This window comes from Neophocaena asiaeorientalis, unplaced genomic scaffold (assembly GCF_003031525.2).
Source record: "Neophocaena asiaeorientalis asiaeorientalis breed wild unplaced genomic scaffold, Neophocaena_asiaeorientalis_V1.1 scaffold79, whole genome shotgun sequence".
Lineage (NCBI taxonomy): Eukaryota > Metazoa > Chordata > Mammalia > Artiodactyla > Phocoenidae > Neophocaena > Neophocaena asiaeorientalis.
Genome location: NW_020175402.1, coordinates 8,548,573 through 8,572,280, shown reverse-complemented (window position 1 = coordinate 8,572,280; position 23,708 = coordinate 8,548,573). Strand labels below are relative to the sequence as shown.

Below are 23,708 nucleotides of genomic sequence, written 5' to 3'. Positions count from 1 at the left end.
GGGGGGGGGGGGGGGGGCGGTCTACGTGGGTGACCTGAGCTGGCTGAAGGCCCAGGCAAAGGAGACAAGGAGAACATCTAGAAATAGCCCTATCTCAGGGCCCAGAGCAGGCCTGGTGCCCAGATAAACTGACCCTGAGTGAGGAGACGGGAGCCCAGGGTGGGTGGGTAGGAACGAAGAGGTGTGGCTCCAGCAGGCTGTGGCCCTGCTACCCTCTAGGCCCTGACCGCCTGTTGTCGGGTGTCCTGGCACTCAGATTTCAGTGACCCCCAGTGACCAGTGGGTATTTCAGGCTGGTGCTAAGCATCACCTGCTCCCTTGGCCCCATAATTATAGGGCAAAGGGGAGCCTGCCAATCTACCCACTAAGGAGGGGCTGGGTTGGGACAGAGATGCTGGAAAAATTTGTCCTCTCCTCGCTCTCGCCCCACCTCACCCTCTTCCCCACTTGGAAGTTCCCTTCCAGAACCACCAACTGCCAAAGCTTGAAGGATTAAAGAGCTCATCTGGCCCAACCCTCAACATGGAGTTGGGGACATTGAAGGGAAGAGACTGGCCCAAGGTCGCAGAACAACACAGGGTGAAGATGGTCATGGGGAAAGGTAATGTAGAATAGTGGTTAAGCCATACAAACTCTAGAGCCAGTCTGCCCGGGTCCGAGTCTTCACTCTCACGTGTAAACGGGTGACGGGGACAGTATCACTGGGTTACTGTTAGGATTATAAGAGTTGAAAGACAGAAAACTGTTAAGTCCAGCACTTGGCACTTGGTAAGGGCTGCATCGATCTTAGCGATCATTTTCTGCACCACACTTTATAGCATACAAAGATTCTCAACACCCACAATCTTGTTTGTCCCTTCCAACAACCCCGGAACAGAGACTGACTGGCCAAGTTCACACAGCTGGTATCATATCTCTCAACTGCCTGCCAGGGGTCTTTCCATATCAAGCCCCCTGCCCCCGACAGCTCATACACTGGTTCATCACATGGAGAAGGTGACATGAAGAGCCAGCCCTTGGTTCCTGACGCCACCCTGGGCTCATCTTACCCCTGCACTGGACGATCCCATTGCGGGGAAGACAACCTTGCTCATCCGACATCCCTGCTGATTCTGTCTGATCCCAGCCTTCTAATTCTTGGTCTTGCCACCACTGAAGCCTAGAAGGGGAAATCTCTCACCGTGGACTCCAGTCCTGGCTGTCCCCCAGCCAACCCAGTCCTTCCTGCAGATGACGCTTTCCTTTTCCTATCCAGTGTCTCTGTTTACTACAGAGCCTGGGGATGCTACCCCCCACTGACACCCAGCCAACACCAAGATCCCAGGCCCCTAAAAAAGCCCAAGCCAGGCTGACAGCCTTGGCTCTGTGTCTGCTTCCTGGAACACGCCTGGCCCCAGACGCTTCAGGCCAACACCAGCTCCCTGCCAGGCCCCCTGCCATGGTTTGCCAGCTCTCCTCACCTAAGGATACACGAGCGGTCACGTGTCCACACCAACAAGGTTCATTGAGCCTCCTGGAGCTACCTGAAACTTTCCAGAATCTTAGGCAAGCTGGTCCTGAATGAAGTGTACTCGAGGGAGTGACCATTGAACCATCTGTTTGGTGCAGGTCACATGGCATACGAACGTGACCCAGAACTCAGGGTGGTATGAGGTGCTGTTTTGTAAGCACAGGTTTACCTTTCTAATTATACCTTACTTAATTCCAATATCATCTGTAATTTTTCAGAGGCAAATTTTTCATTTGATAGAGGAGTAGTTTGGGGAAGGAGCCAGGGGCAGCCCCAAGTCTGGGATCTGGTCTGATTATTTCCTGGGAACCGCCCTGTCCCCAAAGAGACTCAGGCTACACCTATGTGCCCAGAGGGCGATTCTCCCCTGAGAGTACTTGGGTCCCCACTCTACACCGGAAAACGGCCCTCAGGGATGGAATGAGAAAGAGGACAGGAGATGGGATACTTCGGCAGGAAGAAAGTTGAGAGCAGTAGACAAGGGCAGGGGCGGGGGAGGGTACTTTTCAAACAGAGAGAACACTGATGAGGACAAGTGGCTTTCTTTGCTGAGAGAGACTATTTGTCGCCTCTACAAATCCATGCCCAGCCCTGCACCAGGCCCTGTGGGCACAGCGGGGAGCCCTCACAGGGTTTCTGGTGTAATAGGAAGACAGACTCTGAAACTAATGGACCTCATGAAAACAGGACAAGTGCTATGACAGGGAGATTCAGGGCTTCCTGTTGGAAGGGAGAGCTAAGCTTGAAATCTGAAAAGTGAACAGGAGTTAATTAAAAGAGTAGGGCCGGGGAAGGAAGAATATTCTAGGCAGACAGCAAGCGAGAAACATGGCACCCCTTCAAGGCACAAAAAGGGCAGAATGGCTGCAGCGTAGAGAGCTTGGAGAGGCAGGCGGGGGCCAGAGCACGGGGGCCGTGAGGCTGTGGTGAAAGGGGTGTGGGTCTTGCACTGAGGGTCAGGGGCAGCCAGGGAAGTAGGCTGAGAAGAGAGACAATTAACCTTTGTGCTGCATTCCCTCACCCTGCTTCTTTATCTTCCCAGAGTCCTTAGGAGGTCGGCTGGGTGGGGACTGTGTTGTGTTTTTCTCAGATGGAGAAATGGAGACCCAGAGAGATCATGATTTGCCCGAGGTCACACAGCTAGGAGGTAAGTAACGGGGGCAGGACCGCAACCCAAGTGAGTCTCACTCCAGAGCCCCTAAAGCTGCGGAGGTATAGATAGATTCACTCACTCACTCGTTCACTTGCACATTCAATATGCTCATTCACTCCTTCAGTATTCAGTAGTCATTCATTCATGCCTGCTATCTGCCAGGCACTCTTCCTGGAGCAGGATTTCAGTAATAAATTGGTCTAACGAAACAGATGAGACAAGGCTAAAGAGTTTGGGCTTGATTCCGTCAGCAACAGGGCGCACAGCCGGTTTCTGGGAAGGAGGGGTGACTGCCCTTCACTAGGAGCTGCCCTCACCCACCCCACCCCACACGCCTCCCTGTAAGGAGAGCCGCTGTTCTCCTTCCAGGGAGCATTCTGCCACAGGCAGCCGTTTCGCAGAAGCAAACCGGTGTTGAGCAAGCCTCTATCTTTTGCCATCATTTGTTCTCTCAGACCCACAGCATCTAGAACTCTGGGGGAACGAGGAAGCGATTTCCTAGTGACAGAAAGAACACTCCGTTCCACCCACTGTGGCTGCAATCCCCGCACACTGTGAGCTCAGGGGGCGCAGGGCTGTGTCTCTCCTGTTCTGTCAGTGGGTCCCCACAGCGCTGGGCATAGGAATGCTCAGTTTATTTGAAGAGAAAGGGAGAGATGAGGAAACTTCTCTGCAGCATCTGAAGGCACTCAGTGACGTCAGTGAGGAGGAGATATATTTGGATCCTCTTCTGTTGGTTCAGGGTCTCGAGGGGCCTTGGCTCATTCTTGGGCACTGCTGGGTCAACTGCCCTGGGGAGGGGACCCGGAAGGGAGAAGGGGGTCACCATTCATTGAGTGTTAGGCTTTCCATATGTTATCTCTTTCAATCCTCATGACAATTCGGAGAAGTAGATGGCCTACCTCCATTTGGGAGGAAAGGAGCCTCAGAAGGGGGAAGGCACTTGCTCTGGGCCTCTAGCTAGTAAGTGGCAGGCTTGGGATTGATTGATGATTGATTTTTGGCTGTGTCGGGTCTCAGTTGTGGCACACGGGATCTTCGCTGAGGCACGCGGGCCCTTCACCGTGGTGCACGGGCTTCTCTCTCGTTGTGGCGCATGAGCTCCAGAGCGTGCGGGCTCTGTAGTTGCAGCAGCGGGCTCTCTAGTTGCTGGGCATGGGCTTAGTTGCCCCACCGCATGTGGGATCCTAGTTCCCCAACCAGGGATGGAACCTGCGTCCCCTGCATTGGAAGGTGGATTCTTAACCACTGGCCACCAGGGAAGTCCGGCTTGGGATTTAGAACCAGGACTCTTTCCAAAGATACTGCTTCTGAATAGAACATGCACCAAGGGAGGGGGGAGGGTGTGGCGAGAAGGGCTAAGACTTGATTCCCTGGCAGGCAGAGACAGAGAGCCCCACCCCCTTAACTAACCAAAGAGAAAAACTCCCAGTTGCAGGTATTGGGAGTGGGGTGAGGGGGGTCAGCATCCATAGACTTAGCCCCTGAAGGGGTAAAGGGAGGTTTCCAAGTCCCTGGGTCAGCGGACCTCCAAGCTCAGTTTCTTTGGCCTCTACCTCTCATACCTCCCCCGCTCCAGCGGCACATCCCCTAGTGGAGGCGTCCAGATGGCAGGGAGGTCCAGGGAACAGCTGAACATGCTGAGTAGGCCTCCCTCTCCCTGCCTCCCCATGGCCCCACGGATCATCCGGTGCTGCCAGCCCATCTCATTGGCTCTCTCCTGGTTACTCGTCTCTCCTCTATCTTTCCAGCCTGTGGTTGCCGTGGAAACATAGTACAGTGACATCACTATAGGGTGAGGGCTGGGGCGGTACTGCTCTTGGCAGGAACTGGTCTTGCTGCTTGCTAGATGTTAAATCCACATCTGGATCTACCAAGGGCAAGAAAGGGGGGCAGGAAAAGGGACAGGGCTCACATTCCTTCCTCTTGCCCCTCTTTCCCCAAAGGTAGTGAGCATAAAAGGGCAGGGAGGGTGCAGGTAATCAGAGGGATGAGGAAAAGGCTGCAAATACCTAGAGGGATAAGGATAAAAGTCACATGGAAAGGAGATAGGGTGCGGCTAGGCGTCAACTTTGGTGAGCCAGGTCTGAGCGTGGTGGGGAGATGGGGTTAGGGCAGCGAGAATAGTGGGTCTGGGGTTTGTCTAGAGTTCCTCAAAGCACCATGCTGCTCAACTTAGGCAGGGCCCCAGAGAGGAAGCAAAAGGACTTTCTGGCAGCGTCCCCCTCAGCCCACCCTGAAGATCTCTATACCACTTCCTCACAGCCACAGCGGTTTCTAATCCTGTCTTAGAAATAAGAAAGCTAATTAGAGAAGCAAAGCAATCTGCCTTGGGTGGCCCAGCAGGTGAGGGGCAGAGCTGATACCAGGTCTTAGGAGCCCTGCACTATCCATGGAGATAATAACAGGAGCAGTAGCAAGCAAACATCTATTCAATCTACCTTGCTCAGCATTAAAAAAAATTTTTTTTTTAATTTATTTATTGTATTTATTTTTGGCTGCATTGGGTCTTCATTGCTGCACGCGGGCTTTCTCTAGTTGCGGCGAGCTGGGCCTACTCTCTTTGTCGTGGTGTGCAGCTTCCCGTTGCGGTGGCTTCTCTTGTTGTGGAGCAGGGGCTCTAGGTGCAGGGGCTTCAATAGTTGTAGCATGCGGACTCAGTAGTTGTGGCTTGCAGGCTCTAGAGCGCAGGCTCAGCAGTTGTGGCGCACGGGCTTAGTTGCCCCGCGGCACGTGGGATCTTCCTGGACCAGGGCTTGAACATTGTGTCCCCTGCATTGGCAGGCGGATTCTTAACCGCTGTACAGCATTTTAAATGCATTATCTCATTTGATCTCCCAACACCTCTATACGGTAAATATTGTCATTTCCTCCATTTTCGAGATGAAACTGAGACTCAGAGTGGTTTAAGTGAGCTGCCCACAGCCACGGCTAGTACCCACTGGAATCAGAACTAAAACCCACATCTATCTGCCAGCAGCTGTTAGCCCAGCCCCAGCTCTCCAGCACTGCTTTATAAAGACCATGTAGGGAGAGCGCTCTAGTCCCTGGCCCTCCAGCCACTCAGCGTTTGAGAGAGGAGGAGGCCCTGTGTCTAAAGGTTGTGCCCTTGAGTTAGAAACTATCCCATCCCCCTCCTCCCCCTGTACCTGCTCTGGCAGTGAGGTCACTAGGGCTCTGTGCCCAGCCCTGAGGCCTGTCCTGCAGCTTTGGCAGAAATAAGCCCCCTTGGTCTTCTGGCAAGTGGACCTGTCCAAAAGAACCAAGACCTTGGGAGAGAGAGGGCTCTTCCTCCCTGGCCTTCTTCCCAGAAAGTTAGGGGAAGGGAGCAGATGTTCTCTACTTCCACATGGAGAAACAGAGGTACAGGGAGGCAGCCCACCACTCTGTATTGATACATGTGTGGCAGAGCTGGCGGGCCCCTCCTGGGCCCCTCTGTGAGGACCTCTGCGGGCCTGAGTTCAGCTGGGCACCACTCCATTATGTTTTGTGTCTTCCTTCATGAGCGTGTGTCTTGTTCGTGGTTGTCTTTCCAGAGCCTAGCCCAGGGCCTGGCACAAAGTAGGTGCTTTAATAACTGCTGGATTAAGAAATGAATGGGTTCCTCTAAGCTTCAACTATGCTCATCTGTAAAAAGGATAATAATAACACCTGCTTCAGGGACTTTGTTTAAAAAGTTCAATAAGACAATGCACTGAAAGCCCTCAGCATGCAATAAACGGCAATACAAGGTGGATCTGATTGTTATTAAAAGTGCTTCGGAAACTGAAGTGTCAAACAAGGTAGGTGACTGCCGGTCTCTTGCCGGTCTCTGAAAGTGCCGGTTGCCTGCCAGTGTGCAGAGGTCAGAGAAGGGCAGCAGGTGGGGCCCGCAGCAGTCAGGCAGAACGGGGAACTGTCCTTGAGCCTTGAAGAGCTGGCTGGAAGGACAGAATTTCTGAAGGCGGGTGAGGAGGGAACGGCCGACCGGAGCAAACGCTCGGAGTTGTGCGTAGAGGTCAGAAAAGCCTGGCGCATGGCACGGTGGAGGGGTAGTTGGACCGCAGGAGGGAAAGGCTAGCTTGGGAAACATTCCGTAGGCAGGGGCGAGCACGTGAGGAGCAGGCGCGGCGCGACGCGACGGGAAAGGTCACGCTTTTGCCCGGCGCAGGCGGAGGGCACTCGCTGCCCGCGGAGACTCTCCCCTCCACCGGGCAGTGGGGAGAGGCGGCAGAGCGCAGGGTCTGGGGCCGGCTAGACCAGGCTCGCCATCTGGACTCCAACTCACTCTTTATTTCCTGCGACCTTGTCACTCCCCCTCTGAGCCCTGGACCCGTCACCTGTAAAATGAAGACCGAGATGCTTGCGCCGCGAAGAGTCGGCCAGAGCTTTCCCGGCGTGGGCATCAGCCCAAAAGTTTCCTTTCTCCTCTAGACTCTCATCTCTGTTCTGACCTCAAGCTCGGGGAGGGACCAGGGGAGGGAAGATGTCCCTGGCGTGCGCCCCAGCTCACGGGCACCGTGCCCCGAACTGTTTTCTTTTTAGATTCTGAAGAGCGCCTTGAGGCCAGGGAAGGAAGTAGGTCCTACCAGCCCGGGGCAGGGACTCGGACCCCCGGGACCCGCGCTGACGTAGGCGAGCCGGGCGCCACCGGGTGCCCCTTCCCCCTCCCCCCGGCGGGTTGGGGGATGGGCAGCCAGCCCCAGGCTAGCTAGCGCCTGCCTGGGGCTTCCTATTTCGGGAGCGGGGTGTGGGCCACGCCCCGTCACGTGATGCAAGGGCCTTTTAAAGCTGCAGCGCGGGCTGGGAGCCGCAGGTCGCGGAATCCTTGCACGCGTGCTCTGTCGTCTCTTTCTCAGCCTAGCCCAGCCTCACCATGGTGGACGCCTTCGTGGGCACCTGGAAGTTAGTGGACAGCAAGAATTTCGATGACTACATGAAGTCAATCGGTGAGGGCGGCTCGGGATGCTGGGCTGGGGATGGGCTGGCCGCGTGCCGGGTCGGAGCAGCGCTCCATCCGTGGCTACCTACCCTGCACGCCTGCTGCATCCCTCCTGGTAAAAGTTGTGGAACCCGGGGATGCGGAGAAGGTGGCAGCCTGCGCTAGGGCATGCGAGGCCTGTTGGGAGGGGTTTCTTCCAGTTCCGCGCTCGCCACACGGCACACGGCACGCGGCACGCAGGATCTTGGTTCCCCGACCAGGGATGGAACCCCTGCCGCCTTCCGTGGAAGCGCAGAGTCCTAACCACTGGACCGCCAGGGAATTCCGGGGAGGGGGCTTTCATGTTCTGAACTTGGCAAGAGGGATTCCCAGGCAAGGAGGCTCAAGGAGGCAGCTGTGTCGGTCGATGTGGGGGCAGGGAGGCGCTTTCGGGGAAGAAAGGCTTCTGATCTGGAGGTAGAAAGGCTTCTGATCTGGAGGTAGGGGGCGGGTTTGGATAAAACGGGAGGGGAGGGAGGAAAAGAAGAGGAGCATGGGTGGTCTAAGAACTGGAGACTGAACAGTGAAAGGGGGCAGATTGATGGGAAGTGTCCTATGGCCTAAAGTAGGGGATCCCCAGGAGGAAGAAGATGGAAGGGGGAACAGCCTTGAACAGGATATGAGGAGCTGAGACAGGGGCCTGCACAGTTAGCAACAACCCCTCACCCTCTACGTTGGGTTAGTTAGGGTAAAGGATTGTCGCTGCAGGGTGCCCTCTTTCTCACCAACCAGCCTTGCCCAACCAGGGTAGGGCAAGAGGCCCCATCACCAGCTGCAACCCAAGGATAACTGCTCACTGGGGAGGTGTCTAGTGGAGGGGTACAGCAAAGGGGCCTGGAGCAAAGCCAAGACCTGGTAAAGCCAGGGAGGGTCTTTGGTCTAGGAGGCTGTGGTGCTGGGATGGGGGAGAATTAAGATGCAAAGAATCTTGCAGAGGAGGACTTTGGAGGTCCCTGTGCCTTGGTTCAACAGTTGAAGAAGCCAAGACCCAGAGAGAGTAGAAACTTGTCAAATCAATTCCACAGCAGAGCTGATATGAAAGCCTAGATTTCTAGATCGGCAACCCAGAGCAGTTCCCATTATGGATCCCAGGGGTGGAAGTGGTAAGAACTGCTTAACTAAGCGTTGACCTCAGCCCTTCCCCTTCTAACATGGGCTAGGCAAAGAGGGTGATATCCTTTCTCTGGAATCCCCAGCTATGAGATTATCCTGGTCCCCCAGGCTAGGATAGGGAAAACTGGAATGTTGTTCATGACTGAGCTAGGTTCCATGCCTTCCTCCCAGGGAAGGGGGGCTGGATAACCCAAAGAAGGGGTGGGGGGTCCACTCCAGGCACCTCCCACCTGTTCCTGACCGCTGAAATAAGGACCACAACTGTTAGCTTTTAAGGCCAAAGTGCTCAACTGCCCCTACTCTATGCTGAGCATTATGCCCAATGATTCCAGGAAGGTAGTAATTCTTGGAGAAGTAGGGGACCCTGGGCAGCTGTTGGGGAAGGTGGAATGCCCATAGCTAGTTCCTCTCCCAAGTGTCTGCCAGCAGACATTAGAACTGAAGACCTGGGTCCCTGAAGTGAGTCATACCATCCTTACCACCCTTGCTCCCTTATTTTGCCCCAACCTGGGTTAGGGGGCTGAGAATCCAACTAGCCTGCTGTTGTACAGATGGAAAAAATGAGATACCCATGGGGGAGAAAAGACCTTCCTTAGATGGAAAAAATGAGATACCCATGGGGGAGAAAAGACCTTCCTCAGATGGAAAAAATGAGATACCCATGGGGGAGAAAAGACCTTCCTTAGCTCTCATTAAATAGCTTCAGCTTCGTTTCTAAGTAGAACCCATCTCTTCGCAAGACTCCAAATTCTGTAACTTTCTCTTAGCTGAGTCTCTCACCCACTCCACAATGCCTTCCTTCCTCAAACGCTCCATACCTCTGGGTAGGTCCTAAGTAAACAGAGCTCCTTGTGCAGTGACAAGGCCCTGCTCTGTGCTGGGGAGTGGGACTGACCTGACTCACTCTGATAACAGGGGGCAAGGCCAAGTCCCTCAGTAGCCAGGCAGGGTGGGCCAGCAGCAGCACAGCTGCCTGTGCCCCTCTTGTTTTAAACCAAGAGTTCTCAGAGGACAAAGAGGCCCAGCCTAGTTAGTACCAGTGATCTCAGGCACACTTGGTGGCCGTAGGCCACAGATGAAGTACATGCTGGGAAGCAGGATGGCCCAGGAGGAAAAGTGAACAGTTTTAGAGCCTAAATTCAAATCTAGGTCAACCACTTAACCCTTTGACTTTGGGCAAAAGTCACTTCACTCTCCAAGCCTTATTTGTAAATTGGGGATAATAAAACCCACCATTCAGGGCTGTAAGAAACATTAAGTAAAACAACCCATGTAGCCAGGCACATCTGGAGACTTTCCACCCACCCCCTCACCACAGCCTCTGCCCTTGGAGGACAGCTCAGCAGAGGCTGCTCGGAGCAGAGGGGGAGGTTGGAGGCAAAAGGACAGATCTCAGGAAAGCCACAACCTGCAGGGCTCTTTGTTCCACACTCTCTTGCAGCACTCAGGGAAGCCATGCTTGGGTCAGGAGGGGAGTTCCCACAGAGCCTTAGACCAGGAGACCTGGATTGGAGTCCTAACTGCCTGCCACTTTAGGCCTCTCCTAAATCTGCACACTGAGACAAACACTCCCTTTTGCCTCCTCCTAGATCATGGTTAAGAGGCTTGGAAAATGTCTCTGTTACCATACATGGGGGACAAGAGCACCAGTGCATCTCAGGGTAAAAACTTTCAAAGGTGGAAAATTCTTGTCCAGAGGCTCTGGAAGGCAAAGTCCACATTTACTTCTTTCTCCCTCAGCCTGTGCCTTGAAAGCTGCTCAGGTGCCCTGGAAGGGAGCCTTGCGCTCCAGCCTTTACAGACGAGCAGTACAGTGAGCTCTGCGGTTGAACATTCTGGATTTGAATTCCAGATTTGGGACCCTGGGCTTCAACTCATTCTCAGTTTTTGCATCTGTAAAATAGAGATAATAGCATCAATCCTTCGGGGTGACTGGAAGGACTGAATGAGATTACACGTGTAGTTTTTACCACACAGAAAGCACTTAATAGTAGCTTGTTCTAATCTCAGCTCTGCCACTGACTTGCTGTGAGACATGCCTGTCCATTAAGTTTCTCATCTGTCTAATGGGATCAGTAATGTCTCTTCACCACACAGAGCTAACGGGAAGACTGAATTAACAGCCATGCAAAGTCTTTGAAACTTCTCACCCTTCTTTTCCCCCTTCCCCACATCCAGGCCTAAGAGTTGGTCACTGAGCTCCTTGTACCCTGCCTCTCGCTCCAGCTCATACTCATACCCTTCCCTCTGCCCTCAGGTGTGGGTTTTGCTACCAGGCAGGTGGCCAACGTGACCAAGCCTACCACAGTCATCGAAGTGAACGGGGACACAATCACCATAAAAACACAAAGCACCTTTAAGAACACGGAGGTCAGCTTCAAGCTGGGAGTGGAGTTCGATGAGACAACAGCAGATGACAGGAAGGTCAAGGTGAGTCGAGGAAGGGTCCATGGGGAATGGAAGGCCCTGAAAGGGATTACGGTGGCGCCCTATTATTGCACGTTGAGGGGTAGGCTATCATGGGGGATTGAAGTGGCAAATGAGGTCCGTGGCGCCTGTGCAGTGCTGGGATGTCCCAAGTGCTAAATGCATGTTAGTCTCCCTCCCATCTTGGGAAGCATCTACCTGTTGCCTCTGGGAGCGGGCAGCACAGAGCCTGGATAGTCTGACCTCACTGTCTACGCCAGCTCCAGCTGGGTGACCTTGTGTATGGCATGCAACAGCTCTGGCTTTCTTTCCCCTTCCATAGATGGGGGCTTATGTGGACATGGCTGTGACCTCAGGTGCTTTGGGGACAATGCCCAGAAGTCAAGGTCCTCCACTGAAAGGTCATCCTGGCCTTCAGGAGCCAAGGAGACAGCTGGGGACAAGAGGTTGAGACCTACTCAGATGCTTCCTCTTCTCCAGCCTCCACTTCCAGGGCTTGGCCAGTGACCCTGAGAAACCATTTCCAATGCTGCCAGCCTACAGGCAGGAAAAACTATATTCTGGATAAAGCATTGTCTTTGGTGTGTTTATAGTGTCTTCTCACCAAGCCTTAGCCCCTCTCCTTCTGGGGAGGGAGAGTACATCTGCCCCCAGTCTAGGACTTGTCACCTGGTGGTGGCTGTCTTGGCAGCTTGCCTCAGGCCTTCCAGCCACTGAGCCAGGCATGGAAGAGAGAGAACTAAGGGGTTTTGCCCTCAACAGGGTGTACCTATAGCGGTACCTTTCCACCAGACCTTTCCATTCAGCTCCTCAGCTGTTTCTTCTTCCTCACAGCTGCTCCCAAGGAGAGGAGAGGGTCTAATCTCCTCCCTGTGGAGGAAGCTGGAGCCCAGCCCAGGATCATACAGGAAGCTGGCAGCAGAGATGGGATGGTACCCAAAGATGGCAGCCTACCTTGGAGAGAGGTGCCTGCCCTACCACATGCCTTTACCTCCTTGAACTAGCCTACCTTCTTGAAGGGCAAGAACCCCAGTTAAACACAACAGTAGTTCTCTGGGATGCCTAGGCTAAACATAACCTGCTCTGAATGGACAAAAAGCTAGGGGAATGAGAATGAGGAGGAAGGTGGTGGTAAGGGTGCACACCCACCGACCCACTAGCCCCAAAGCACATACACACAGGCTTTGCAGACTCTTCTACTGAACCCTGGTCAGTCAGGGTACCCTAGCCTGGCTTAGAGCCCCCAAATTTCTAGAGAAGAGAGACCTGGGAGAGTTGCCAAATGAGAGCCAGCTGATGCAGGCTGGCAGCACCCATACGATTAAGTGGACATTTGACCAGGGCTGTGGAACACTCCAAGGGCCCGCAGGCCCAGGACCTGGCGGTTGCTGCCCACTCGTCACCTCAAGGGGGTCACTTGATATGGACCAAGAGGAGTAGGAATACAGGGCAGGGTCCAATTTTCCAATACCTCCCGTCCCCAAGGGTCTTTTAGACATTATGTGTGATCACCACTTGGCCGGAGAGTCTCAGGATTACTCCTCCTCACCAGTCTTTCACAGGCATTATTAGGCTGGTCCCCCCACTCTGTATCTTAGTGAGACTGGGCTGTGGGCATCACCTAGAGTATGGGATAAGTGCCCATCCTGAAGGCTGGTGGCACTTCTCAGAGCCAGGCTGTTCCTCTCCACTGTACTATCTGCCTCTCCCTACTCACCCAACAGCTGAAGGCCCCTCCCCTGGCCAAGCAGCAGTGGTGAACTAGACATCCTATGGGGCTAGGTTGGAGGTGGGCTGCCTGATCTCTGATCCTAGCATTGTCAATAGTTTGGGTTAGAGGCTGGGTCCTTTGTGGCCCCAGTGACCAGACCCCTTCCTGCCCCTCAATCCTAGCTCAGATCTCAGCTCAGGCCTCTACCCTCTTTCCACAGTCCATTGTGACGCTGGATGGAGGCAAACTCGTCCATGTGCAGAAGTGGAACGGACAAGAGACAACACTTGTGCGGGAAGTAGTTGCTGGGAAACTCATCCTGGTAAGATGGATAACTCTGGAGCCTCACCCAATTCGTTTCTACTGCCCCTTCAGCCAAGCCTATTGTGAAAAGCCAAGGTCATCAGTGGGACCAATGGAAGCTGGAACAATGGAGGGTGGAGGCAGGCCTGGGTGGTATTAGGTAGGAATTTTCTATGTAGTGGCTTTGGACTTGGTTTAAATCTCAGCTTATAGGGTGCATGACTTTGGACAAGTCACCTTCTCCAAGTCCAGCTGTAAAGTGGGTGTTAATAACACTAACCTTGTAGGGCTGCTGGGAAGTCTGAAGGAGACAGTGGATGCAGAGCGCAGAGCATCACTGGTGTGGGACCACTACAGTAGGCGCACTCCATGGCCTTAGTTTCATCCTCTGCATTGCCGCATTGCCTTGCCCCAGGGAGAGGTAGAAAGCTTGGCCAAATCTGATTCCAGGCCCATAGGAGAGGCTCCCATCTCCCAAGCCTTTGGGCAGGGGCAGGCTGGTGATCGGTGGGGCCCCAACTGACAGCACAGTCATTTCTACTTCATTCCAGGCTCACCTCCTCTCAGAGCTTTCCATGCCTGGCCTACTACAAGTACCTAAGGCCTGGGTTGGAAATGACAAACAAGCTGGCAGATCTGTCTGTTTAGGGGCAAACTCGGGGACTTCACTTGAAGAATGTAGCCTTGACTGAACACCCCCAGGGGTGGAGACAGCAGCCACCCGTGATCTCTGCCTCCTTATTCTGTAGGGCCTCAGGTTTTCGCCTCAGCATCTTCACTGCAGACCTTCTTGGGTCAGTGTAACCTGGTCACTGCATTCTTGCACTTACACGGGGTAGGGGGCCCTGCAGAGTTAATAATGAGTTACCTAGCTCTGGTGGGAATATGATATACAGCACCAAATACTCACTGGGCAGTTAAGCTATGGTGAAACCATGGGCCTGGCTCTATGATGCCAGGCAGGATGCTGGGGGTTCAGGCCTCTGGCCCTGGCACTACCCTAAGTTAGGGAAAGAATGGAGAGTTGGTGGCCTAGTAAAGTCCTTTCGCAAGAGCCTCTGGACATTTTTATTCACCTGTTGGTCTACTATGTGCCAGGCACCATCTTAGGCACTAAAGATGAAGGGAGTGGAGTGGTACAAGGGAAAGAGAAACACTCTGGGATCTTGACCAAGTTACTTCCTCCCTGAAAGCTCATTTCCCCAAATCTCTACAAGAGGAATTACAATGCCTAACTTAAAGACTTAGGGGAACTTCCTGGTGGTCCAGTGGTTAGGACTTGGTGCTTTCACTGCTGTGGCCCGGGTTCAATCCCTGGTTGGGGAACTAAGATCCCGCAAACCACATGACATGGCCAAAAAAAAGGAAGACTTGGTGTAAGCATTAGGAAAAACTACATGTAAAGTACCTGGCACATAGTAGGTAGGCAGTAAATGAAAATTTTTAGCATGAAGGTAGAGGGCTCTCCCCATCAGAGTGGAGAGTATTCCCAATACCTTCTGTGTCCACACTCCTGCCCTAACCTGACTCTGTCTTTTCTTCCAGACACTCACCCACTGCAATGCAGTTTGCACTCGCACTTACGAGAAAGGGGCATGACCTGCCCACTCCCTCAACAACTCCTCCTCTGCCAGTTGGCTACTCCTGGACTCAGCACCAGATTGACTCATTTTTTTCCTTTGGCATTTTGTATAAATCCACCTTGACTGGAGAAATTCTCCTGGGGTCACGTGGCACCAGCCTGGATCCAGTTCTGTTCTCATTGTGTATGTTTGTTTTTTTAACTGCACCCAAAGGGTGCTCTGAGGTCAATAAAGCAGCACCTAGGCCACCCAGTTGCCTTTTTGCTTTTGGTGACATGATTCTGGGAGTCTCAGTTTCTGTGTGTGTCAGAGTAGGCATAAACGACTGCCACTCAGGAAGAAGCACTGGATGAGAGACTGCAATGGACAGTCTCAGGGACAGTGATAGCTGATCACCTTACACGTACAAAAAATAAAACAGCTGTACCTACAACTTCCCTTTACACTGTCCCCTCCCTATGGCCAAATGAGCTAGTCCAACCTGGAATAATCACTCAGTGGCGGGGCTTCTGAACTGTCACCTCAGGTCCATCCTGCACTGAATGCCTTTGGGTCTGGACACTTGCTCTTCTCTGTGGAATGCTGTGGTCTCTCTCTTTCCAGAACACAGGCTTAGGACACAGGATCCAGGCTTGTGCCAGTGGTAGTGGGAGAAAATGCGCACTGGCGAAGATGACTGCTGAGCATCTGCCTATGTGCTAGGCCATTACTCATGGTTCAAATTCTTACTGGTTCTCTAATCAGCCCTGGGGGAGAGGTCATCTGGTCATTACAGAAGTGAGGGCTTATAAGTGATCTAAGAAGGCTGTGACTTGCTAGTGCCTCTGGCGCTGTACCTTAGCTGGGCGGCTCTCCAAGGTCTAAGATAACATGTTAAATGTTTTTCTGTCACCTAATGCAGCCTCAGTGACTTTTAAGTCTGTAAGTTACAGGAAGAGGGATTATACCAATAAGGACTCTCAGTAAGTTTAAAATCAAGCACACTTCCATTTAGGGCCAGGAATTTAAGCAGAGACCTGAAATGGAACCAACTGACTCACACTGTAGTAAATAAAAGTAAAGCAATGATCTTGGCTTGAGCTGTCTGGTTCAGTGATCGGGTGGAACGTCACACACAAGCTCAGTCACTGCAAACAATGGTTTTCTGGCTGTGACCACTGGCTGTCACTTCTAACAGGAGAATCATGTTAGGGGGAATGGAAAAAGTGAGCACCACTTCTTACCATGTTCTCCCTAGTACTGCCAGTCTCCCTCTGCCCCTGTGTTGGATGCAGCAGAGATCACCCATCAATCAGCCCAAGGAAGGCCAACAGGGAGGGGCCAATCACTCTGTTCTCCAACTACAGCCAGACTCGCCTCCACAGCAGTACCTGTGGCTCTAGCCTGGACTCTGGCTCTGGCAGTGGCAGCTGGAAGAGGGTAATAGGACCTTCTGCTGAATGAAGGAAGTTGGGTGAATGAATGGGTCAGCTGCAGGGGTCACTTGCAAAGGGACTGGAGTGATAAGAAAACAACTCATTCAGGCAGATACTTTTGATATCTCCCAAACCTGCCCGTGGCAGGAGGGGAAGCCATCTCCCATGGGAGAGAAGTCAACGGGGTGGAAGGCCATATTCTCACTACTGAGTCTTTCCAGGAGCCAGCGCTTCAAGGCACAAGGCTCCTGGTTCCTTCTCTCCACCACCCCCTCCACTCTTTCCACTCTCACTCCTTGTGCTTCTTCTTGTGCTTCTTCTTCTTTTTCTTCTTCTTTGCTGCCTTGCTGTCTTTTGACGTGTGCCTTGCCCTCTTGCCTGTATCACTCTCAGAGTCTGAGCTGTCAGAGTCAGATGACTTCCTGTCTCTATGTTTCTTTTTCTTCTTTTCCTAAAAAAAATAAATGAATAAAATAAAAACTCAACATTGTATGTGTATATTTGCTTTAAAAAACCATGGCCTGTAATCATTAGGGGATAACTTAATAGATTAAAAAACAATTAGGGCTTCCCTGGGGGTGCCAGTGGTTGGGAATCCGCCTGCCAATGCAGGGGACACAGGTTCAAGCCCTGGTCCGGGAAGATCCCACATGCCGCGGAGCAACGAAGCCCGTGCACCACAACTACTGAAACCCGCGTGCCTACAGCCCATGAGCCGCAGCTGGAGAAAGCCCACACGCAGCAACGGGGACACAATGCAGCCAAAAATAAATTTTAAAAAATTAATTAAAAAAAAATTATATCTTTAAGTACTAACAAGAAAAAATGCTCAAAATGAGCGAAAAAGGATCAAGTCATAACGCAGTATGTATTCTAGGTTCCAGGGTATGTAACAATATATGTGTGTATGTTTATACACACACACACACATGCATGCATACCATATGTATTATATATATTTACATATATAAATTACAATATTTAGTACATTAAATCATAATATAATATGTATATTTAACATACCTGTATATATTTAAAATACACAGAAAACAATGGAAAGGACACAAACAGTCACAAGTGTTACCTCAGGAATGAACTGTATACAGGGAAGCTGAGGTCTTCCGCTGTCCTTTTTCATTTTTTTTTAAACAAGCATTTATACTTTTTTTCTCTTTTTTCAGCCGTGCCACACGGATTGAGGGATCTTAGTTCCCCAACCAGGTATTGAACCCGGGCCGTGGCAGTGAAAGCGTTGAGTCCTAACCACTGGACCGCCAGAGAATTCCCTATTACTTTCATTTTTAAAAAGCACAGGATATTAAAGCTGAAAGGAGTCCTTAGAGATCACCTAGTCTGACTAGAGACAGTACTTCACATGCCCAAGAATATGAGAGTAATGGATTTAGGACTCCTGACTCCCAGTCTGGTTTCTATTAGACCCTGCTGCCAGGGAAAATAACCGCCATCAATTAATAAGGCCCCACCTGCTGCCCTTGAATATTTACCATCTCTAAGTTTCGCAACCAACCTTACAAGAGTATACTGATAAAGAAAAAAGCTCAGAAAGAACTTTCTCAACACTTCCCACCACACTGCGCCACCAAATTAACAGCATAAACGCACACAGAGGCTGAGACCCTGATCCCCAGGCTTCTGTAGGGTACTTGGAGCAGTTTGTAAGCACTGAATAAACCTTTTCGTTGAATTGCAAATGTGTATATTGCCTTGGTAAGGTTTCTAAGAAGGAGAGACTATGGGAGGCAAAAGTGAGAGTAGAAGAGGGCAAGGCTCCTGCTCCTCCTATTAGGCTTCCATCCAGCATCCGGAGACTGTAAGTCTGCCTGATAGACTAGGTCTTGGGAGCTGGCTGTGAGAAATGGTGGACAAAACACAGAACCAGGTGTTAGACCCAGACATGAGTTCTGGCTCGGCCATTTACTATTACTCTTCTGTAACCCTGGGCAAGTCATTTCACCTCACTGAGGCCTAGTCTCCTCAAATGTAAAACAGAGATAAGAACAGCACCTATGTCACATGGTGGTGAAGAGATAGTATCTGTGGCTGGAGAAGTTGAAAACCACTTGCCCCAGATCACACAGGCAGGGTTGGGATCTGCATGTAGATCATATGACTGGAAATCTCCTGAGTTTTCCTTGATTGCACATGGCCCCTCTTCCTGTATAGTGATGGGAGGCCTCACGGTATATGGTGGTCAGAAAACAGTTTTGGAATAAGATAGAATTAAGTTCAGGGACTTTCCTTGTGGCACAGTGGTTAAGAATCCACCTGCCAATGCAGGGGACGTGGGTTCGATCCCTGGTCCAGGAAGATCCCACATGCTGCGGAGCAGCTAAGCCCATGTGCTGCAACTATTGAGCCTGTGCTCTAGAGCCCACGAGCCACAACTACTGAGCCCATGCGCCACAACTACTGAAGCCCGTGCACCTAGAGCCTGTGCTCTGCAACGAGAAGCCACCCCAGTGAGTAGCCCATGCACCGCAATGAAGAGTAGCCCCCACTCGCCGCAACTAGAGAAAGCCCACACGCAGCAACAAAGACCCAACGCAGCCAAAAATAAATTTAAAAAATTAAAAAAAAAAAGAATTAAGTTCAAATTCCAACTCTGCCACTTACTAACTATGTGATTTAGAACAAAAGACCTAACTTTTTTTTTTTCTTTTTTGGCCCACGCTGGGTGGCATGTGGGATCTTACTTGTCCAACCAGGGATCAAACCGGCGCCCCCTGCATTGGAAGCACAGAGTCTTAACCACTGGACCACCAGGGAAGTCCCAAGATTTAACTTTTTTGAACCTCAGTTTTCTTTTCAGTAAATTACAAATAATAAATACCTACTTCAAAGGATGCTATGAGGACTAAACATGGTAAGTACTAACTATAGTGCCTGATACATGGTAGGAACTCAGTGGTAGCTAGAAGTATTGTATTATTCTCTTATTTCAGAGAACTCCCAGAATGTTCTGACAATCTGGCCAAGTATCTACAGCAGATGAGTCAAAGTTCTAAGAGAAGATTAAACCAAAATTCTTTCTTGGAGTCTCCAGTGGAGTAGAGAGAGGGGAAGCTTCCCAGGCCCAAGTTATCAAGCTGTAGGAACCATGGCTGGGAGAAGTTGAGAGTCGGCAAATCCATGGTTTGGCTTATGGTGTTGCAATTTCCTAGATGGCAAGATAATGGAAGTCAATCACAGGCTACATGGGCTTGGCAGCCTCACCAGTCTCTGCCCCTTAGGTAGGACAGAGTCCTGGGAAAGTAAACAAGCAGATGCAGAGTCTGGCACCAATTCCCCTAAGACTGGCCCAGCCTGGATACATAAATGAGAAAGGAAAGTAATAATACTTCCTTACAAACAAAGAGCACTTTAGTTTATCAAACTTTCTGCATCTCGTATCTTGTAATAATAATCTGGTAAGGTCAGAAGTCAGGAATTATTATTGCTATTTTACAGAGGTGAAAACTGCAACTCAAAGAAGTGACCAAAGACAAGACAAGAATGTTACACTTTCTAACTCAGAGTTTGGCATTATTTCCACTTTCTCAATGATACAGGCTCAGAAGGAGGAAAGAGAAAAGCAAATCACTAGAGAACCCTGGCAAGCTAGAACGTTGACTCTAGGTAGCAAGGAGGACTTGGGGAGATGGCTTTCTAGACCTCAATCTTGATGTAAAAGCTCTTTTGCAACCCGAATAAAGAAAATCTAGTTTTCCAGCAGGTGGCATCATTTTCATTTTGTCTCTAACCTTGAGCTAGAGAACAAAAATTACTTCGTATGTTGTAGTTCAAGAGGAAAGTTGGGAGTTGGAGTAGAGGTGAAGTTGGAAAGTCAGAGGTGAAGCTGGCTTCTGGTCCCTTGGCTACATTCTGGGGAAGAGGAACATAAGGTAAAGGGTAATGACCCAGAAGTGGGAGCTCATAGTAGACAGGCCGGAGGGGCAGAGGAAAGAAGCCATTGCTCAAAACCTCTCTCTGAGAAGCACATATCCTGTGCTACAGCAGCTAGCCCATCCACTTTCTCTATAGTTCTAAAAAAAAGGTTAGCAGCAGCCCAGCGTAAACTGAGAAAGGGGAGTAACAGCAGTTAACACTTATTGAGTACCTAATTTTCTAGATGCTGGGCTGGGCACTTTGCACACATACCCCATGACCTTCAAAACAAATCTATTAAGTGGGCATAATAATCTCTATATTTTCAGGAAAGAAAATTATAACTTCAGAGAGGTTTACTGAGATAAAGTAACTTGCCCAAATGGTAGAACCTGGATTTGACTCAGGCTGGGCCCCAAATTAGATGTTCTTTTTAGCTCTGTGTGTTAAAGCCAGCACCTAACTTAGCATTTTCTAGCCCAAAGGCACTGATCTAGCCAGAAATCAAGCAAGCAATCAAGCATTTATTCTGTTTTATTCATTCTTAAGAATTATTCTTGAGAAAGCACTGGTTATTTATTCTCTTATTCTTGAGAAATGATTGATTCTCAAGAGATAATTTGATTCTCAAACTGATTCTCTAGGGTTAATTTTTATAAAGTAGGATAGAGGGTGATTCCTGGTTAGAATTTGCTTATAAGCACCAGTTTATCATAGCTTGGAAAGGGTAAGACCAGAGGGAGAAGGTTATTAATCAACTCACAAGTATTTACTTAACTTTACTACCTATAAAGCATTTTAGAGAGCCATAGTTACATACAGTGTCGCTTAGGAGATAAGAACAGATTTTTAATAGAATTCAGACAAATACAGAGTACCTACTAGTGCAAAGCCATAGTTGCATGCAAAGTAAACACATTCAGTAGCTCAGGAGTGGTGACTGGCACCATTCCTCCAAACCTGAGCCAACCTCAACAAACAAGGGAAAGAATAACTCCCAAAAACCATACAGTACACTCATTCAACAAATATTTGTTGAGTACCTTCTAAGAGCCAGTAATATCTATTAACTAATTTGTCTCTTATAGTACTTGAATGACATTAGAAATCAGGGAACAGAAGCCTTCAAGGGATACACTAATCAAGGAGAAAGATTAATTAAGATTCTAGGCAGTCCATGGAAGTGATGTAAGAAAAGTACAAACAACATGCCATGGACACACAAGGGAAAGAAATCAATTATGTCTGAGGAATTTGAGGATGGCCTCATGAAGGATATGTAATGTGTTGTGCTTTTGAAGGATGAACATGGCTTTGGCAGGTGGAGTAGTGGTAGTAGTGCTGACGGAAGAAGGGAACTGAGGGCCTTCCAGCCAGATGGAAGATGGAATGAAGGAAATGCCTGAAAGATCCTGTGTGGCATACTTACCTTGTACTGGATCCCATCCCTTCTTTCCTACTCAAAGACATAGGTCCAGGAATTGTCCCCTCTCTCCTGCATCAATTTGTCCTTCTTTAATGGCTCATTCTCCAAAATAAACAAATGTGCTATAATAGTTCCCATTTTGAAAAAAAAAACAACCCTCCTAAACAATTTTAACCAGGTTGTCAACCCACCACTCTACTGAAACAGCTCTTGTCAAAGTTACCAATGATCTCCACATGGCCAAATTTATGGTCAGTTCTTAGGCCTCATTTACTTGATCATGTGGATTACTATCTATTAACTAGCTTGCTACTTCCACTTTTGCCTTCTAACCATCTAATTTCCATACAGTAGCCAGAATAATTCTCTTAAAAGATAAGTCAGATCATGTCATCCCTCTAGTAAAATGCCTAATGACATCCATCTCACTCTAAGTGAAAGCTGAAGTCCTCAGATTCTCCTATAAGGCCCTGGTTTCCTCTAACTCATTCACTTCCTCCAGCTACACTGACCTCCTTACTGTTCCTTAAACATGCCAAGCTCATTCCCAATATCTAACTATTGTTACTTGTTGAAATGTTCTCTCACCACTTATCTGAGTAGCTTGCTTTCTCACTTCCTTCAAAGATCCACTCTAATGATGCTTTATGAGAAAAGTCTGCCCTTATCATCCTATCTAGAATGGCAAGTAAGCTATCCCTTTACCCCTATTCTAGTACTCCCTAGCTCTCATTACCAAATTGATTTTTCTCCATAGCACTTTTCAGTACTTGAAATATTAGTATTATTTTACATTTATTTACTAGTTCGTTGTCTGTGACTCCCATTAGAAAGTAAGTGCCATGAAGACTGGGATTTTCCTGTTTTGTTCACTATTGTTGCTGCAATGACTAGAACAGAACTTGGCACACAACAGAAATTCTTTTAATGAATGAGGTTGGAGTACAGTGTGTGAGGGAAAGGACTGGTGAGAGATGATGCTGGGATGTTGGACAGATTGTGAAGAGTCTTAAAGGAACTCAGACTTTATTCCATAGAAGAAGGAGAATCCTGAAGGCTTTCGAGCAGAATACACTGGACAACTCTCTGTGCTCCAGCAGAACAGGCCCAGGACTGGCAACCTCTCTCTCAGATAGGCACCAGAAGTTCTCTGGAGAACAGAACAGAGCCAGCACTGCAGCCAAGGGGATGACATTCCTATTTCTGTTCTTCTAAATATAGTACAGCAGAGAGTAAATATAGTAGCCATATGAAAAGAAGAAAATTATATTCTGGATCAAATATAGCTAAACTTCATTACAATAAGTCAGCAGCCTGATGCCCAAAGCAGATGCTTCCTCATAATATAGCCTGATTCAGAAAGACCCATGATGGCATGTAAGTGAAAGAGGCTAGCAAAGCACACACCACAGGTTCATGAAAGATTATCCAGGGCTTCACTACAAAAACCTTTATTCCTATTTTATCAGCCTCTTCATAGCCCATTTCCATTTGCAACACACAGCTTCCTCCTGTTCTAATTATGCCCAACAAAAATAACTTATAATTTTCAGACACTGGGATGAAAACCGTCATGGTACTGAATAGGTATTGCATAGAACTAAACCAATACGTACTAGATTTTTGGACAAGGACATGCATTCAATTCATGTATGTTTGAAAAAAAAGAGGTTCAGGGATAGAAAGATCTCTTACTCCTGCCCCTACTCACCGGCAGCAGCAGGAGTCAGTCCCTGTTACTCTCCAAACTGAGGGTAGGCCTCACTGAGTGAAAGAACCCGAGGAGTTACACATGGCACATATGATGGAGTCTATCAATTCAAAGGTGCATACCTATATGTGCAAGGCACTATTTGAAACAGGTGACACCCTTTCTTTATCCTGGCCATTTCCTGATTTCCCAACATGCCTAGCACCTTCTCCTGTCTTAGAGACTTTACATTAGACATTCTCTTCTACCAGACTACAGAAAGAAGTGGGACAATGAAGCAGTCTTGTAAAGAAGCAGAGATGAGAACCCAGTAGACTGTTTTTGACTTTCTGGTTCTAATTCTGGATGGCCCAGAGCCAACTAGTGCTGGAACAGGTGTACAAATCTGCCACTCTCACACACTCCAAAATATCCATCTCAGGTAGAAGTTTTTACTGATAAGGAAAGCCAGCCTCCTGTTGGAATCAAAGATTTAGATGAGGGAAAGAAAAAGGAGGCCTGGAAACTTGAT

General features: G+C 49.6%; 2 protein-coding genes across 8 annotated transcripts in view; one reads left to right on the top strand and one right to left on the bottom strand.

Annotated features, from left to right (window-relative positions):
* Positions 1-6,566: 6,566 nt before the first annotated feature.
* FABP3 (fatty acid binding protein 3) lies at positions 6,567-15,039 on the top strand. Of its 6 annotated transcripts, XM_024766731.1 has the most exons (8): positions 6,567-6,660; positions 7,188-7,220; positions 7,502-7,591; positions 10,994-11,166; positions 11,486-11,609; positions 11,998-12,128; positions 13,095-13,196; positions 14,723-15,039. In XM_024766731.1, exons 3-8 carry the CDS (start codon positions 7,519-7,521, stop codon positions 14,774-14,776), a joined length of 657 nt encoding a protein of 218 aa, XP_024622499.1. In that variant the 5' UTR covers positions 6,567-6,660; positions 7,188-7,220; positions 7,502-7,518; the 3' UTR covers positions 14,777-15,039. The 6 variants fall into 6 exon arrangements, with proteins under 6 accessions (XP_024622499.1, XP_024622500.1, XP_024622501.1 ...); XM_024766732.1 differs by lacking the exon at positions 6,567-6,660 and having other exon boundaries at positions 7,132-7,220; XM_024766733.1 differs by lacking the exon at positions 6,567-6,660 and having other exon boundaries at positions 7,188-7,273.
* A 684-nt stretch (positions 15,040-15,723) lies between these two features.
* ZCCHC17 (zinc finger CCHC-type containing 17) overlaps positions 15,724-23,708 on the bottom strand; it is a 54,964-nt gene continuing 46,979 nt past the window's right edge. Inside the window, exon 8 of one of the 2 annotated variants that reach the window (XM_024766730.1) lies at positions 15,724-16,626. In XM_024766730.1, the coding sequence (XP_024622498.1) occupies positions 16,465-16,626 (162 nt within the window). In that variant the 3' untranslated portion in view covers positions 15,724-16,464. The remainder of the gene's footprint in view (positions 16,627-23,708) is intronic. The other variant, XM_024766728.1, reaches the window with a different exon arrangement.